The 16,318-nt window shown below is 40.5% G+C and overlaps 1 protein-coding gene and 1 long non-coding RNA gene across 3 annotated transcripts in view; both read left to right on the top strand.

The window, feature by feature from the left end:
• The window catches only part of MOXD1 (monooxygenase DBH like 1), a 50,573-nt gene extending 49,718 nt beyond the window's left edge, over positions 1-855 (top strand). Inside the window, exon 12 of the mRNA XM_068938331.1 lies at positions 366-855. Within this exon, the coding sequence (XP_068794432.1) occupies positions 366-530 (165 nt within the window). The 3' untranslated portion in view covers positions 531-855. The remainder of the gene's footprint in view (positions 1-365) is intronic.
• A 6,310-nt stretch (positions 856-7,165) lies between these two features.
• The window catches only part of LOC104153123 (uncharacterized), a 101,753-nt gene continuing 92,600 nt past the window's right edge, over positions 7,166-16,318 (top strand). For both annotated transcript variants that reach the window (XR_696158.2, XR_011140207.1), the window contains exon 1: positions 7,166-7,367. This is a non-coding gene — a long non-coding RNA (uncharacterized lncRNA). The remainder of the gene's footprint in view (positions 7,368-16,318) is intronic.

The following is a 16,318-nucleotide window of genomic DNA, read 5'->3' as shown; positions in this document are numbered from 1 at the left end:
TCTCTATAGTGCTATAGTACCGTAAGCTTCCTTTCTTATGTCCCAGAAAGATGAAAACAAACCAACCAAACAACCCCAGAAAACAAAATAAGGTCGTACAATTGTATCAACGAAAGCCTAACCTTGCTTTACTGGTGAGGATGCCAGTGTATATGACTGTTTACAAACTGAAAACAATGGATGTGCACACTGGCTGATCATTTGGTGTGGAATATATTTATATTTTTACTGAGCTTGATATCTCCACAGTAAGAGTCAGAACTGCAATGTAAGCTAACAATAGATTTTGATGCAAGCAACCAACCAGTTAGAAACTCCTTATCTTCTATGAAGAAACTCTGACCCTTTTTTGATTTTAATTGCAGATCCAAGGCATGACGGCTTTACCCCCTGAAATAGAGAGACCGTACAAGACAGAACCAGTAATATGCAGCTCATCTTCGTGTTTATGTTGCAGTATACTCCTCACCCTGTTGTTTGTTGTACATGTCACAGCCAGGACCCTAGGAAATATCGGGCCGTTTGTATAATAATTTTTATTAATTTGTGTTCTGTATGCCATGCAAGTTCTGATGTGTTTGCACTGTTGCTATTGTAGATTTATTTTTTTACATATTAATAAACTAAATTTGCTAGTTCAAAATAAAATGTGTACTTCCTCTGGAAAACTCTGGTTTATTTGATTTTCAATGTAAAGTATGTATAAAACACAGTAGGTACACTGGCACATTACATATTGAAATTCTTTCCCGTACCACTTTGTTACACTTTATGCTGGCTCTTCACATGATGTTTTGAAAGCCAGCTATGTATATGGGTAAAATTAATAAACTAAAAGCAACTTAGTTAACCTCATTCAACCTGGAGTGTGCTTATTATTTTGTCTTGGTTCTCGACATCCACAGGTTGTGAAGTTATTGCTGTATGGACAGATCTTGCAAACATATTTAGGCATGTCTGACTGACACCTGCAGTAGAGCCACAGGATATGTTTAGGGAGAACATTTCTATGAGCAATGCATTGCAAAGCAACTCTCTTCCTCAGGGATGCCAGTGCTACAGGTGTAAAATGGGTGAAAAATGTGGACAGAGCCCCAAATTTCACCACAGTGATTCATATACTCGTCCTTTGTCTCAGCAGGGATTTTGTTCCCCCTTTCTGTGCTTTATTTTTTCCCCAGTCCCTGGCAATTCAGTGCGTTCCCTTTGTCTTTCGTATGTCTTAAGGTATTTGAATATTAAATAAAGCTTTGGGGCAGGGTTAGGTGCACCTTTGCTAAATTTGATCTGGATAACAGCAATAAAGATCTATGTCGTAGCCAGGCTCTGGCATGCATAAGGATTCAGAGTACAAGCCTGCCAGGAGCTACTGTTCACACATCCTGAGCATCGTGATATGCCAAACTGTTGATTAGGAATTTATTTTTGCACCCCATGTACATGACTTTTCCTTTATTTTTTTATTTATTTGGAAATCTTTTTTACTCGGATGGTGTTGGGCAGGGAAGACTTCCAAAGATGCCTAGTCTACTGATGAACTGACCCTTCTGCTCCCTAATGAAATTATGCAACACAGTGGAAAAAGACTTTCAGCATCCAAAAAGCTGTATTTTTAAGCCCACACTCCAGTACAGTTAACTATACATTTTCTATTGTGCTGCGTAAAATGTGACTTCAGTGTAGATACAGAAATAAGCTGTTTTTGGATGTTGAGAGGGCTTCCTTGGCCATGGCAGCCTCTATGCTACAACTAACCTCTGTCAGTTTTGTTACATACTCTTCCTGCCACTGAAAACTCTTGTGTAGTGTGGTGAGTCCAGAGAGAGTGTGGAACCTGATTTAGCTAAGCTGAACAGGTTTTCTGAACATTTGTTCAGTGATTGTTGACAAATGATACCTGCATTTGTTTGTGCAGATATACTTACAAAATCGGAGCAAAATATTATGATGCCAAAAGATATATCAGAAAGAAAATAAGGGCAGGATTTGGGAACTGTCCTCTCCGTGGTTCAGAAGTGAGAAGGAAAGCATCACGAAGCTAGTAAGTCCTGTGTGGATAGCCAGAATGGCAATTTGTGTGATTATCTGCTTCACAGAGAAGAGGTATTGAAGGAGCTAATGCCTCAAGTGGAGATGAGAGAATTAATCAAGGGTAAATAAAATTTCTGTGAGATATAGCAATCTCATTATGATGCTTATGTGTATAGTGAGCTTAAACTGAGCCATGAAGATACAGATTCACAGGGTCTACTTACAGCTTCCTGATGCTGCAGTCTGCACTTGGAGTAAAAAAAGCAACTCCCACCAAATCCTGAGACATTTCTTAATCATTGTTGGGCAGCTGCTTGCTCTAAATGTATCCGGACAGTAGCATGTTCTCATCCCTCCTTCTGCTGCTGGATAAAATATGGAAAAGGTATATGCCAAAGGGCATACCGAGTATTTTTTTGGCAAAATCTTAAAGTTTGAATAAACACATGTAGCCACCTAAGTGTCTCCTTCCTGCAAGCAGTACGCTTTTCTGTTTCATGTTCCTGAATAAAACCGATTGAAAAATGAAAAACAAATAATAGACATTGTGAATTATCAGCAGCAAAGTCTTCTGAGTGATTATTTGTACAGATCTATTCTGGACATGGAAAAATTAGCATCTTATCATAAAAGCAGTCAGTGGGAATCTCCTCCTTTCTTACTGTAAAACTGATCCCTAGAAGTGGAGACGTATGCACAACTTTTTTTCAGGCGATGAGAGGGGGGATGAAATGAGAAAAGAGGATGCATATTGGACAGGGGACTCTCTTCAAATGCTATGTGGTCTCTCAGGCATTTGCTGGCAGACGTGTTTTGGCTTCTGGCATCACTCCTATGTTGACTTAGTTTGCAACAAAGATAAAGCAGACCTAGGGTTATTTTCCATTCACTTGGCTTTTCTCTGAGTTGATGCAGTTTCTTATCTAAGGGGATTTCCTTTCCATGGGCACCCAGCCTAACAACATTTGAACAGATGGGTGTTTCTTGTTGCCATCTAGTATGTCGTGGGATGATGTAAAGCAAAGCAGGCTCAGACAGAATATCTGTGAAAGATAACTGCCAGTATAACAGGAGGACCTGCTATATGCGCTAAAGTTTCATTTTCGCTTAACCTGCAACGGTTTTACAATTTCTGGAGGAATAAAAGGGGAAAGTTTACTTCGTAAGTAAATAGAAAAGGGAGACTGATGATACAGTTCTAGATACTAACTAAAAGGATCCAAAACAAATGTGAGCGCATAACATTATGACATGTGAAATAAGAAAATAGAAGCTGAAAGTCTGAAATTGTCAAAAAATTGAAAGGAGTGTAAAGGTGAGAAATGCCACAAGCTAACTGCACGCCATTAAAGAGAAAAGAGGTAATACAAACATGTACGTAGTCATACTACACATGAAAAAGCTTTCAGGTACAAATCTCTGTGGTTTTCTTTCAGTATTATGCTATGCTAAAGCATATATTTGTGCCCTGCATAGTTAGTTACCCAAAGCTTTTTTAATAGTTATAGTTAAAAGGAACAGTAAATACTGTTTTCATGCACGCTATGGTGGAAGAGAGGATATTGAGTATGCTCTGAAAGATCAACAAGTGAGTGAGAGAAAATGAGCAAAAACTTCTTGAGTAATTGTAATCCTTCCTTTTAATAACTTGGCCATTCAAAGGTATTTTGTGTGAAGAAATATGTTAAGAGTTTCTAGTAAGAAGCTAAATATGTAAATTTTTTTTATCTGATGTTTTAGCAGGATAATAAGTTGTTTTCTGGAATCATACTGGAAAGTGCTCTTAACCAGATTCCCCACACAATAGGTCATGAATGAAACCCCTTTTGATTTTGCTATTTATTCGACGTGAAGCTTCTATTTAATGGACACATGGCTTACATCAAGTAGTCACATTACCTGAATCAACAACCATTTGGGATTTTTCCTGTTTATCATAAAACCAGCATTCAGGAATAGTGAAAAGAAAGCATTTGGAGCTTATGCAATTTGTTGGTTTGCCCGTGTAGGGATGAGTGTCATCCTCCGTTTGTGTCTCCACTGCGAAGCCTGTTCTATGATCCTGCCCCGGTCCATCCATGGCTGGATCTTGGTGACATCCAAGCTGTTGCAAGTGTTGCCTGATGCAAGTGCGTGAAGCAGAGCCGTACCCAGCTGCTGAGGGTGGAACTCTGCTGGACCTTTTCACTTGTGAGGTCTGCTTTCATAACCAGATTGGCTGGTTAAAAAAAGGGGCTGTATGGCCATATTATCCCAGACGCTGAAGAGGCACAAATTTAGTAAATAAAACCTTGTGAAAACACTGGCTTCATTCTCCTCTCTCCTCCCTCGATGCAAAATGTGACTATTTTTAGGCCAAAAGTATTACTTCTGGAATGTTTAAGAATTTCCATTGCTTCCTCTCTGGTCCTCATATTTCTGGTACATCGCTATCTTACTTGAATAAGATAGCAAACTTACTGTGAACTTTTTAGCAGAGGGAGATGTTAGGAAAAAGAAAATGACAGCTGTAACACAAAGAAAGCGTGGAGGTTTCCCTGGGCTGCAGGTGCCCTGTGAGGAGTACCTGTTCCCCCGGGAAGGTCGGCTGCAGGAGTGGGCAAGAGACTTCAGACATGACAAAAAATAGGTTTTACTTATTTGTGTTGCTAAATGTCATGAGGCTTTGGGGGTTTTTTAGTTCAGGTACCCCAGTTATTTAACCCTCAGGCTTGGCAAAGCTGTAGGTGAGGCATTTGGGGTGAACCACTGATCATCAGGGTTTAACTTAGGGCTCACTGACTTACATGCATGCAAAAACTGTTGTGCTCAGTTGTTTCGTTCAAGTCATTGCTGTTCATAACATACGCAGGAACGGGCTCATCATTTGTACACGCATATGGGGAGAAATTCCTCTTCCAAGGAGCTCGTACCACCTAGCAAGGCCCTAGAGAGAGGCATTGCAGCACTCCTGCTAGGAGATCCCTCCATGTTCAACAGTCATGAAATGGATCCCAGGAACAAATAAATATCCCGACCAACTGACCAACCAGCAAAAGCTGGCTTTAAATGCAACTTTAAACACTCCATTCTGAGCTGCCTTCTTATTTTTGAACCTTTAGGGCTAAAGGGATGAATCTCAGGGCCCTGCAGCCTGCTGCTGCTCTGCTCTCTGTGTGACTCCAGGCATAAATCACTTGCGGTCAGAGTTTTCTAAAGCATTTTGACTGCCATGTCTGTGTTGGATTGTAGGAACACACAGCTGTTAGATAGCATTTAAAAAGAAAAAGAAAAACACGTGACAGCTATCAATCTATGCCTTCAGAAAGTAAGTATCTTCCAGAGTCATGACCTTAGTCCTTCTGTGCTTTGGAGAAACACAAAAAAAAAGGTTGGGAGCTGTTGGAATAACATGGTGTGAAGCCTGCCAAGATAGTCAGCTCTTGCAGTGTTACTGTGAATCACATGTTTTTTATAAAGCTCTAGTTCCTGGAATCCAGAAATGAATTTGTACCAAAAAAATAAAATTCCTAACCTCACACTCTGGAGAAATATTGGAAAATGTGACTGGAAAACGCTTATTAATATATATTTTTAGAACATCTAAGTCAAACGCAAGCCAATTTGATGATTTCTGAAAGTGTGTGGTTAATGCTATTTCATCTTTTGCCTTCTGTTAAATCCTCCTGTCATCACTGTTTCCTTTTCTTTTCTCTCAGAGTTTCTCTCTCATTCTAGCACTTTGCGCCCGTTTATGTTTGTTCCATCTTCTCTTTTGGACTTCTCACCCTTCATCTTTTCCCTCCTCATTTGCTCTACCTTTCTCAAGTGCTGTCTCTGCTTCCCAAAACATCCCCTTGCCCTGTCGCATTCTCATGTCAGGGGCAAACACTGGGAACAATAGTGTGAGATGTGTCTGAAAGCAGCTTGGTCTCCAAGGTTTTCAAAGTAAGGAGAAGTGCTAGTCACCATGAATAAAGGCAAATATAGAAATAATGAGACAGGTGTTTATATTATTGTTTGTTGAAAATGTTGGTTCATTTCCAAAACTTGAACTTTCTATTAAGTCAACTGTTTTGTAAATATAAAAATTAAAGGCTGCTCTGCATTAAAGGATGAAGAAGAATTAGTTACGTAGGTCTGCTCTCTCGCTTTCTTCCCTTTCTGCCTGTCTAGCTATACTGCACAAACTATCAGTTATTCACTGGGTAAGAGAAACCAAATTTAAAACACAGTGCCTTCAGCACTCACCTGGGATACAGGTATGAACACGGTTTATGTTCATACATCAAAGCTAGCAAAAGTAGAAAGTTGATCTTCTGTCACTCAATAGCTACAGAGCTATTTAGTCCAGTGAGTTCTTCTTGTTTTATGAAGGTAAAAAAACCCTTTTATTCTGGTCTCTATTGTGACAAAAACAAGATGTTGAAACTTCCAATATTTTCCAAAACTGAATTGTTATTTGTCCAGTAGTTCTGGTTTGCATGACAGCTGTGAGATATCAGGTGAATATAAGATTATTTAAGATGTCTAAAAATGTGATTTATAGTCTGGTTCTGAGATTTATCACATCCTACTCAGAAGATGACATGCTAAAGTTTTTCCAAAACTTTAAAGAAGTTTTTCCAAACCAGTGAGTAAAAATTACACCTATCCCCACTAGAGCTATTCCACCTAACCAGATATGGTCCTTCCCATTACTCGCTTGGTTTACATTATGTACACAGACTTCAATGTTGAAAAGCATTTTCAGTTGCACTGTAATTTTTTTACAGGTACCATAGCTTTTCTGTGCTAAATTTGCAATTGCTTCTCCTATTCATCCTGTTGTCTTTCAACATAAAATAAATCTACATGAGGTAATGCTCATTGAGGGCCATTTTCTCCTGTATAGTATAACATTAAATGGTGAAAAGTGATTTTTAAATGCCGTCATTAACATAATTGTTTTTATGTCTGCTTTGCCCTGGTTCATGTAACTGCAGAAGGCATAGAAGAATGGTAACTCATGCCTCCAGTTTCTAAGCTAAATCTGCCAACTTTCAAGACTGCCTATGACAGCTGTAACAATATAAAGAGAGCTTGAAGCTTTTTCCAGGCAACTGAGTCAACTGTTCAGTCCTGCAACATCTGTCCTTCTCCGTGCCCTGCCTTTCCAGTCTTTGCAGCACTGATGGCTACCTGCTGTTTATTACTTCAGTGATGGCTTCTGTGTCTGCACGTAGGGGTCTTCCGAGTCTCTGCTGCTTTTGGCCATGGGGCCATGGGGAGGAGAGTTAGAAGTGACTGTGCCTGCCGTTTTTTTCAAGGCTGCTCTGCAAATTTCTTTGAATCTCAGTGAAACTGATAAGGACTAGGTGAGATATGTTTCCTTGTTTTTAAAAAGCATACACAAAGTTTAGTAGAACTGCATTTTAAAACGTGGCAGGAACTCTGAACTGAAGAAACTGTATAGCTGCATTGTCAACATATTGAAAGGATTTTAAATAGCAGGACTCCGCTGAATTTAATGGGAAAAAGAAAGCATGATGTTTTAACAGTGTAAAGGAGGTTAGTTACTCTTATATATAGGGAAAATGATGAGTACACTGTGAAAACCTGCCTTAAAAACAAAACCTTTCTTACAACGTACTTTAGACGGTGCATGATTAAGAAGGTTGATGAATGGTCAGAAGCGGCTGATTCAATGCTCGTTGAAGTGTCCTTTTAAAATTAGTGAGGTTTAAACAGTGTTGATGATAACATTTTTAAGGAGGCATGTTGAATTAAATAGGCATCTTTTTAATTAAAACAAAACCAACCCTAATAGTGTAAATAAATGACTTCAGAAGAAGGAAGGCTGGTATGCTGGGAGTTTGCAAGAGATAATGTTACAGTCTCAGATGGCAGCAACTTCCTTATCACCGCTTCCTCAGAATAAAATCGTTGTTCAATTCTATGCTTGTTCCCTTGATTAGAAGAGTCCAGGAAAGACAGAGAAGGGCTTTTGTTAGCTAGGATGGGCAACAGCTTTCATCTCCTCACTTCTTAGAATTTAACTACTTCTATTTAATTTTATTTGAATTAAATTATTTCTATTATGTGTTTTAATTATTAAGTTCTTGTCCAGATGAAACTATAGGAATCAGCTCTTATTATGTTAGAGACAGCATATAGATGATTAACCAAGCTGATAAATATTGCGAATGTTTTAGCTTGCAGAGCATGCTTTCTGGGAGAGGGGGTTCCGATCTTGCTCATCTTAGGACTGTCTACCTTGAAATATCACAAGCTTTTAATCGTTGAAAAGATATGGTATATGCTATGGGACATATTTTTCATTCAACTTACAGCTTATGTCTTGTGTTTTAAACCTCAGGTGCTTTTATAACTTTTTTTTTTTTTTTGTACCTCCTGTGATAACAAAGACAATAGCCCCTTTTTTCCTGGTTGCTGTGCATCCCCAAATACTGTTGATTTTACTTGGGAGATGTCAGACCTCCTTAAATGAGGCCAAATGTCATTCCCTCTTTCTGGCTTCAAGTCATCTGAGGTCTCTCGTTGCTCTTTATAGCAGAGGAGGACAGCGCAGAACATGGGTCCTCCCAGAGAGGCAACTCTCCCCGCCAATATTTCATACGAAGGAAAATTTTCCACAAGATCATACTAACAAGATGTTTACTTTAAGCAAATGTTTCTTTTTATGTTTGCCAACTACTCTGCATGCAGGAGAATCATGTAACATTGAATTTGAGACATCACATCTAACCTAGGAGAACACATTGCAATTTCACTAACAAAGGGCTTCACTGTAGGGTTGAGGTGAGCCCTGAGAGACAGAAAACTCTTATTATTAAACACAAACAGACTTTATAAATACTCCTGGAGATTCAGAGAGTAACTGGAAAAGTAAATTGCCTTTTGTGTGACTGCTCTCTCCGGTCCTGTTTATGTCTCCCATAGGTTACATATATCACCTTGTAAATGCTTCCAGCTTCTCCCGCCCTAGAAAGCAAGCTGGCTAGGAGCTGAATATGGTTCCCTCACTAATTAACCACCAGGCAGCCTCATTACAGATGGTTTACAATTCCCTTATAGAAAAGTAGCATAGCAAAAAAATTTACTTTGTCCTGTAGTTTTGTAGGCCCGAGCAACCATTCCCTCAGCACATTGTCATTATTTAACCATTCATGGACCTTCCTGTTTGCAGTGACTTTTAAGAAAAATACAGTACTTTTTTCATTGCCAATTTCTAATCTCTTGAAAGGAAACCTTACTAAACTCAAAAAGCTGCTTCTTTCCTCTAACCTAGCCAAGGAAACTGACAATAAAAAGTTCTTACAGCTTGACACGATGCTGGGAAAAGTCTCACTTTTTGAAGGTAATGTGACAGTCTCAAATGGCTTTCAGGTTTATTTAAGCACAGACTGTCAATATAAGAGAAAATACTTTAAAATACTGATCTGGTCAATATGCATAGCATTTCTGTGAGTGTCCTGTTGGCTTTACTGACAGGTTCTGCTCTCAGGTCTAAAAGGACAAGTTGTGCAGTATATTTTTCTTTTCTTCTGGTTGTCTTAAGATTGGCAGACTGGATTATTATCAGAGGAAGTATTAAGATATTTAAAAGGATAGGATTTAAAAACTTCTTCATAACCTGTGCTAATTGTAATCTGCTGCACTTGGAAGCATTTCTGGGGAATATAGCAAACCCTATAAATGCTATCTATTAGACAGTATTGATGTCTATTAGACATCAAGCTGTGAGTTTGCAAAATGCCGTGAAAGCCATAAAATCTGCTCAAGTGTTGGCCATTGTTTGTTGCATCAAACAATAAATCTGAGGTAAGCTATTTCCAGACTGTGGGTCTCTGGGGGAATTGAAATTCACCTACTGAACCTGGACACATTTTTAGACTTGAGAGGCTGGATTCACCGCTCACATAAAGTGACACAAATCCACTGTAGGGTTATCTGAGTCTCCCTTGTCCTTCAGCGCCAGAGGATTTGGCCCTTCAGGGCTGGAAAGATGTGGAAAAGCAGATCAGAAAGCAAAGAACAGCACTGCAGACACCAGACAGCATCCCCTAAAGGGATTTTTTTTTTTTAAGAATTAGCTACATCCAGCTGAATATACCACTAAATGTTAGTGCTTTTAGGGAGCGGGGGGGAAGAGTTGAGAGGTAGGGGGAAGAGGGATAATCTCTATGTGGGAAATCTCTGCTTATTTGAAGGGCATACAGGTGAGAACATCTGGATTCATACCTAATGCACTGAACCCGAGCTTAGGAGTCCTGGACTCAGTCCTCATCAGAAGGCTTGTGTGCAGTTGGAGTGATGCATCCTCCATGCCTCGCAGGGTGGTGGTGGATAAATCTGTTCAGACACGTCTGTTGGAGCTGGATACCCAGCTCCCACAGAGAGAAATCTATAGGAAGTGTATCTCCAGAAAAGGAGAAGGAATTAGTAAAGGAACTTTTGGGACAATCAGACAAATCAGAAGTATGGAAGGGTGAACACAGTTAGTAGCCAAGAATTCTTGGTTATGAAATCCCTTAAATTGCCTGTTCACCTCTGAAGTGAAGTCCTGGGAGAGCTTCATTGTGTGGGAAAAGTAACCTTAAATTTGACAAAATACAAAATATCTGCTTTACAGAACATTCCTGTATTGGCAGGGGGATAGTCTGGGAATCAGACAAGAACCTTCCCTTGCATATAGAAAGATAAAACACATCTTTTCTAAGTACTTCTTTTTTCTATAGGTGTATTTTTGCAAGGAACTTGTTCATAACCAGAACTGTGTAAAAGGACTAGTATTCCTTTGTCAAAACTGATACTCAGAAATTATTCTTTTCTGTTTTTTAATACGGATTCATAGAATGTCTCTACATATATTTGTGTTTTTACAGAATACATAGTTTGAGTATTTGTATCACATGGCAATAGGTCAGAAATTTTGGAAACTGCAAGTCAAGGAAAACATTTAATATGGAAAATATACGTATTAAATTCATTAATCACACTCAGCCCTGGCAGAGAGCATAGACAGACCCTTCTGTTCAGTGTCCTCTCCAAAGTTTCATTTTCATTACGAATGTCTCATCTAATGCATTGCAGCAAAACTGACAGTGTTCTAATTCTGCATAAGCAGGAAAAATAAGACAGTTCTCCTTCAATCAGTATTTGCTGGACTTGGTGTTAACTTCATTTATTCAGGTTTACGTACCACCTGTTTTGCTCTTTGCAGCTGCTGCAACTTCCTTTCTCCAGTTTTGCTCGGTGCCATTACTGTCCTCCCTTTATTCCTTTTCTGTGGCCCTAGAATTTTCCCACTCTTTAGCTACCTCATCACCTTTAACACAAGTTTGATCCTTGTAGAGCTTCCGTTTACCACTAAGGTTTTCCATTTGCTTTTGTCTCCTAAGAATGAAATACATGTACTTTGACTGGTATAAAGAAATAGGACTATTATTTTGCTTGTTTGGCCCATTTACCACAACTTGGGCGCTTCTGAATGTGGAGGAGCTTAACTGCCTGCAGAGTTAGATAACAGTTGAGGAGGAATTTTAAAGGTTTAAATTCTGGTCTTAGTAGCAGATAATTATCACCCTTCCTGCATCCAGCTATGGATCTGGCCCTGTATTTCCATTGCTAGCCTTTAAACAATGTGCAGCTGAGATAGATAGATACCCAGGTAGGAGAAATGGACTTACCAAGCACACAGTGAAGTGCAAGGCTTGTACAATCCAAGATGCCCATGTCTTTTTTTTGGCTCATAGGTAACGTACCACCTATTTGGCAGAGGATGGAGGGCTCCTTCTAATGAACAAAGGGAGTCAAGTGACTCTTTTGTCTTCTTTTATGTCCCCCTCTGCAATTTTGCACAAAAATAAAATAAATAAAAAAAAGAATCAGACATAAAAAATAACTGCTTATTGAACAGCACTCTCTGCTGCCTCCTGAGAGATTTGCATGTGATATCAGTGCAAAGCTTTTTAATGCTAAAATGAACACTTCATAGGCTGGGGAAAAAAAAAAAAAAACAACCCTCTTCTAACAAGGAACTGGAGTGGATGGAATAAAATACTCTTGGATGCCTGTGGTGAAACCCTGCTGTTTGCCCTCTCAGCCAAGGGGTAGAGCTCAGTAGTAACAAAAGAAAGGAGCAGGGGGGCTCAAACTGCAGGCACACATTAAAATTCATCCTCAGTCCCAGCCTGGTTAATCTCCTACTGACTTAGCGCCTTGTACAGGTGCAGATGGCAGCGTGGAAAGGAGGCTGACATCGGGCAAGGGGCTCACATCAAGGGTTATGCTGGTAAAACTGTGTTATTTTTAAAAGTACTTAACCTACCCTAGGTTAAAGCAAAAACACTATACAGAGCAAACGTCATCACTCAAAGAGCCGAGTTTAAACTCCTTGTTTAAGCTTGTCAGATAGAAATCATGCAAACAACAGTAGGTGAGAGCGTGATACAGCCCCAAAACGAAATGAAAGAAAACAAAATAAATAAAATAGAAGTATAAAACAGAAGTTGAAAATTAAGGCCCTGCCATCTTGTGGCACCAGGGCAGAATTAACTCCCGTGCTGCAGAAAATGCCTTTGCGGTCCCCCGGCTCCCAGCAGCCGCTGTGCATGTGACTTTTCGGGCAGCACGGGGTGAGCAGGGGTGTTTCAGCTCCCAGCATGAGCTCCCCCAGGTCGTGGCAGCAGCTGCTCCCAGCCGTGGCCAGGTGTCTCTGGGACACCCCGGGGGGCTGGCCAGGCCCTGCTGCACTGATGGGGCTTTGGGGACCCCCCCCGGTCTCCTTGTGCCCCCCTGGTGCGGAGAGGAGCCTTCATCACACAGCTTAACAACGTTATCTTTTCCCGGGCTTACATTGCTTAAAAGCTGCCAGCCAGCTATTGATGCTGTTCATAAAATATTTCCCACTGTCTGTTCTCTACAATGAACGAGGCAGAGATCTTGCAGGAAACACAGCGCGTGGTTACAGACTGTATCACAAGGTACACCTGGGAGGGAACCAACCCCCCAGTGCCTAACTTTGCAGCTTGGGCGATGCTCTTTCTTTAAAAATATCTTTTTTTTTCTGCAATTTTCTCTTTAAAAATAACAACAACAGAAGGAAATCACAGGGAGCTTCCACTAAGTGCTACCACGCTGACTGTGTCACACGCGCAGCCAGAACACGTCGGTATAAGGCATAGATCTCCACCCTTTCCCCGAAAGGCAGCAGTAGTGCTGCGCTGCATGTTTCAGGAGGGTGCACGGAGGCTTGCAAAGCCAGAGGAAGCTTGCCTGCACAGAATTGCAGGCTGCTCTTCCCAGAGGACAGCAATTCAGCAGCTGAAAGCAGTCCCTCCTGGGCAAGGAGAGAGAAGCATTTGCAAGTTTTGGCCATAACGGTTTGCACAAACCAAGGAACTGTAAGGGCAGGGAGCTGGCGGCTCCCTTCCTGGCACAGGTGGTTGTAAACGGCAGCTGCAGCTACAGGTCGCCCCTGCTCCCCCAGTGTCCAGAGCCAGCAGCTGTGACAGGCAGCACTGCACGTGGTGCCCGCGTGGATTTATGAGTCCCTTGTATGCTCTGTGGTTGCATTTCCAAAACAAGAGCTTTACCAAAGACCAGCTAACTTGCAGCAGTAGGAAGTTGTCAGCTCCCGTGTGGATCTGCACAGGAGCAGCAGGTAGGGACGAGTGGGAAAAGATGCATGACTACACAACACGTTTCCGCTGGCCGGAGTCCCGTGAGAGGTCGGAGGGAACTGCTGATACATTGCAGATATACGAGGAGACCATGCTCTAAGTCCCCTCGCGCTGCCTGCACACCCCTTTCCCTTCAGCCTTCACGCCATGCCACATTTCTAGACTGTGTTTCGGTTGAAAAGGGTGCTTGAATCTCTCGAGGGAAAAGTAACCAGAATGTTTTTACTGTTTGAAAAACAATGTATTTTTAACCAACGTCTTACTTGGAAGTGAATCATTCTGGCTGAAGTTTTCCATAAATAATGCAGCCTAAAGCAGACACTAGGCATGGAAAATTTTGTCCAGATGAAGAGAGTTCAGAAAACTATACTCAACTGAGAGCAGGGTCTGTAAATGGGAAAAGACAGAGAAACTTTAATAGTAATTGATGCTGCTAAGCTGTCTTACAATAGTGCTGGAAAGCTGAATAATTCAATAAAGATTGTTGCTGTTCTTTTTTACCTTTTTTCTTCAATACTAATTTTTGCCTTTAAGAACTTCTAACTCATGCCCCATGGTGAGATACAGCAGTAGCTAAGATAGAGTAGTGCACTTGTGCACCTCACTTAAGACGCCAACACAACATACCATTTAACTATGATCTTCTTTTTTTTCAATGTTTTGATCACTCATGGAAGAATTTAAAAGATTTTTCTGAATTGTGATTATTAGAAGTGAGAACTACCAAGAACTTGAAATTCAATATTTTCCTCAGGTTTCTTACACACTTAGCCAGACTTTACTGCATATGTTATTCTTAGTTCCCTTGTAAGTTGTATAGTCAACAAGTCAACAATTTTTATGATGTGAAAAAACAAACTCTGAAATTCTGAATTAGCTCGATAAATTTATTATAGAACAGGGTAAATGCTAAAAATGTATTATCACTTTCATTTTTAAGATAGTAGCAGAGGGAAACCTTACCTGGAAAATATTACATATTGTTTCTATTGTGTCATTCCTTCCATGGAAAAGGTTTGTGCTTGCTCAAATAACATCACAGTGGAAAATGAGGAATTTTTGAGGTGCGCATGCTACGGGTAAATCCACCTGACCCACCCATTGCCTGTCCTGGAAAGAGCGTTCCCTCAGCTCCCCTGCCAGCAAGGAGCAAGGGCAGTGGGCTCCTTCCTTATTCCACAACCCAAAGGCTTGATCATAAAAATAAAGCTAGCTTGCAGTTGACTCCAAAGCAAAGGCAGCAGGTTCAAAGATAAAAGGAAATATTTTACCCAGTTCTGTAATGTTATTTGGTTAATAAGACTGGAATTTGGACTGCTTCCCACTCATCTTCTTTTTCTGTTCTCAGTCCCATGCTCTGGTGGGTAAATAACTGGACACATAGGCTCTCTCATCTCTGTGCCTATAACCATGCAGCAGATTGTTATGAAAGAAGTAAGAGTGGGCATTACATCTAGAATAAAATCCAGCTTATGACATCAGAGGTGCAATTACTGGAAGAAGAGTCCTATTCAGCGTGAAAACCAGGGGCAAAGGGTAGCCTTGATTCCTTTATAGAGCCCAGCTCAGAACTATTTTAATCAAACACAATAAAACTAATAAAGTTTTATGTTACAGCTGTCAGTAGTGAAAAGACTCCATTCTCCTTCCTCCCACAATGGATCCATGGTAGTAACTAGAGTTCTCCTACCCTTGCCCATCAGAATAATTCTCCTCTTTCAGGGCATATTTAACAGAGGCTTAATACTCCCTGCTCAGAGAATTTCAGCATTCAACGAGACTAAAATATAAATCAGAAAATGCAAAAAAAAAAAAAAAAAAGAGTAGTTGAGCCCACAGACAGAAAGTTAAACAGCAGATAGACTAGGTGACTACATCTATCTAATCATTGTGCTCAGTGGACATTCTGATACTTAAGAATTGCCTTTTGGAAACTTCAGCTTCATACATCTCTGCCTTCCCCTGCCAAGAACTGCTGAACACAAGTATCACGCCAGTGGTAACTGGCTGCCAGGATGCCCTCTTGCAAGCAGCAGCCCTCCCAGGTACCTGAGCTCTGTGTCCATCGTTAGCATTCATTTTTTATATAGCTCCAGCCTTGATGCAAGACGTCTTGCATCTTTAAGATGAAAGCAGAAGCGTGAAGTGTGGCAGAAGTTAAGTTCAAGGAAATTTGTTACGAACTGGTTTTACATGCTTACTAAATGTTCATACATTAGCTTTCAGTTCATGCAATTCTCAGGCAATTCATCAGCTTCCCTGAAGACACTTATGCCCTTTTGGCTGTAATATTTTCCCATCTTTAAACACATATACTTTCCTTGCTTTGTGCAGGCCAAGAAATGTCACTTTCCACTGGAACCTGCAAATTAGTTAAGCCCGTATCTGTTAATTTATGCTTACTTCAGTTGAACTGGAAAAGGTTATTTCCTAGGAGTTTTAAAACTTCAGAAGGCTTATTTTGGAATTTTATGTTTGCATACTTCTCACTTACCGCCACTAGTTCTTCCTCCAGAGTTTTATTGAAATAGTAACCCTTCAAGTCAATAAGACAGCTGGGCACTATGACTGGAGTTTGTCAGGAAAAATAGCTGAGTAAGGTACACTGCCTGCTGCTGATC

This window comes from Struthio camelus, chromosome 3 (assembly GCF_040807025.1).
Source record: "Struthio camelus isolate bStrCam1 chromosome 3, bStrCam1.hap1, whole genome shotgun sequence".
Classification (NCBI taxonomy): Eukaryota; Metazoa; Chordata; class Aves; order Struthioniformes; family Struthionidae; genus Struthio; species Struthio camelus.
The sequence above is the reverse complement of the archived record's forward strand: the minus strand, read 5'-3'. Positions and strand labels throughout refer to the sequence as shown.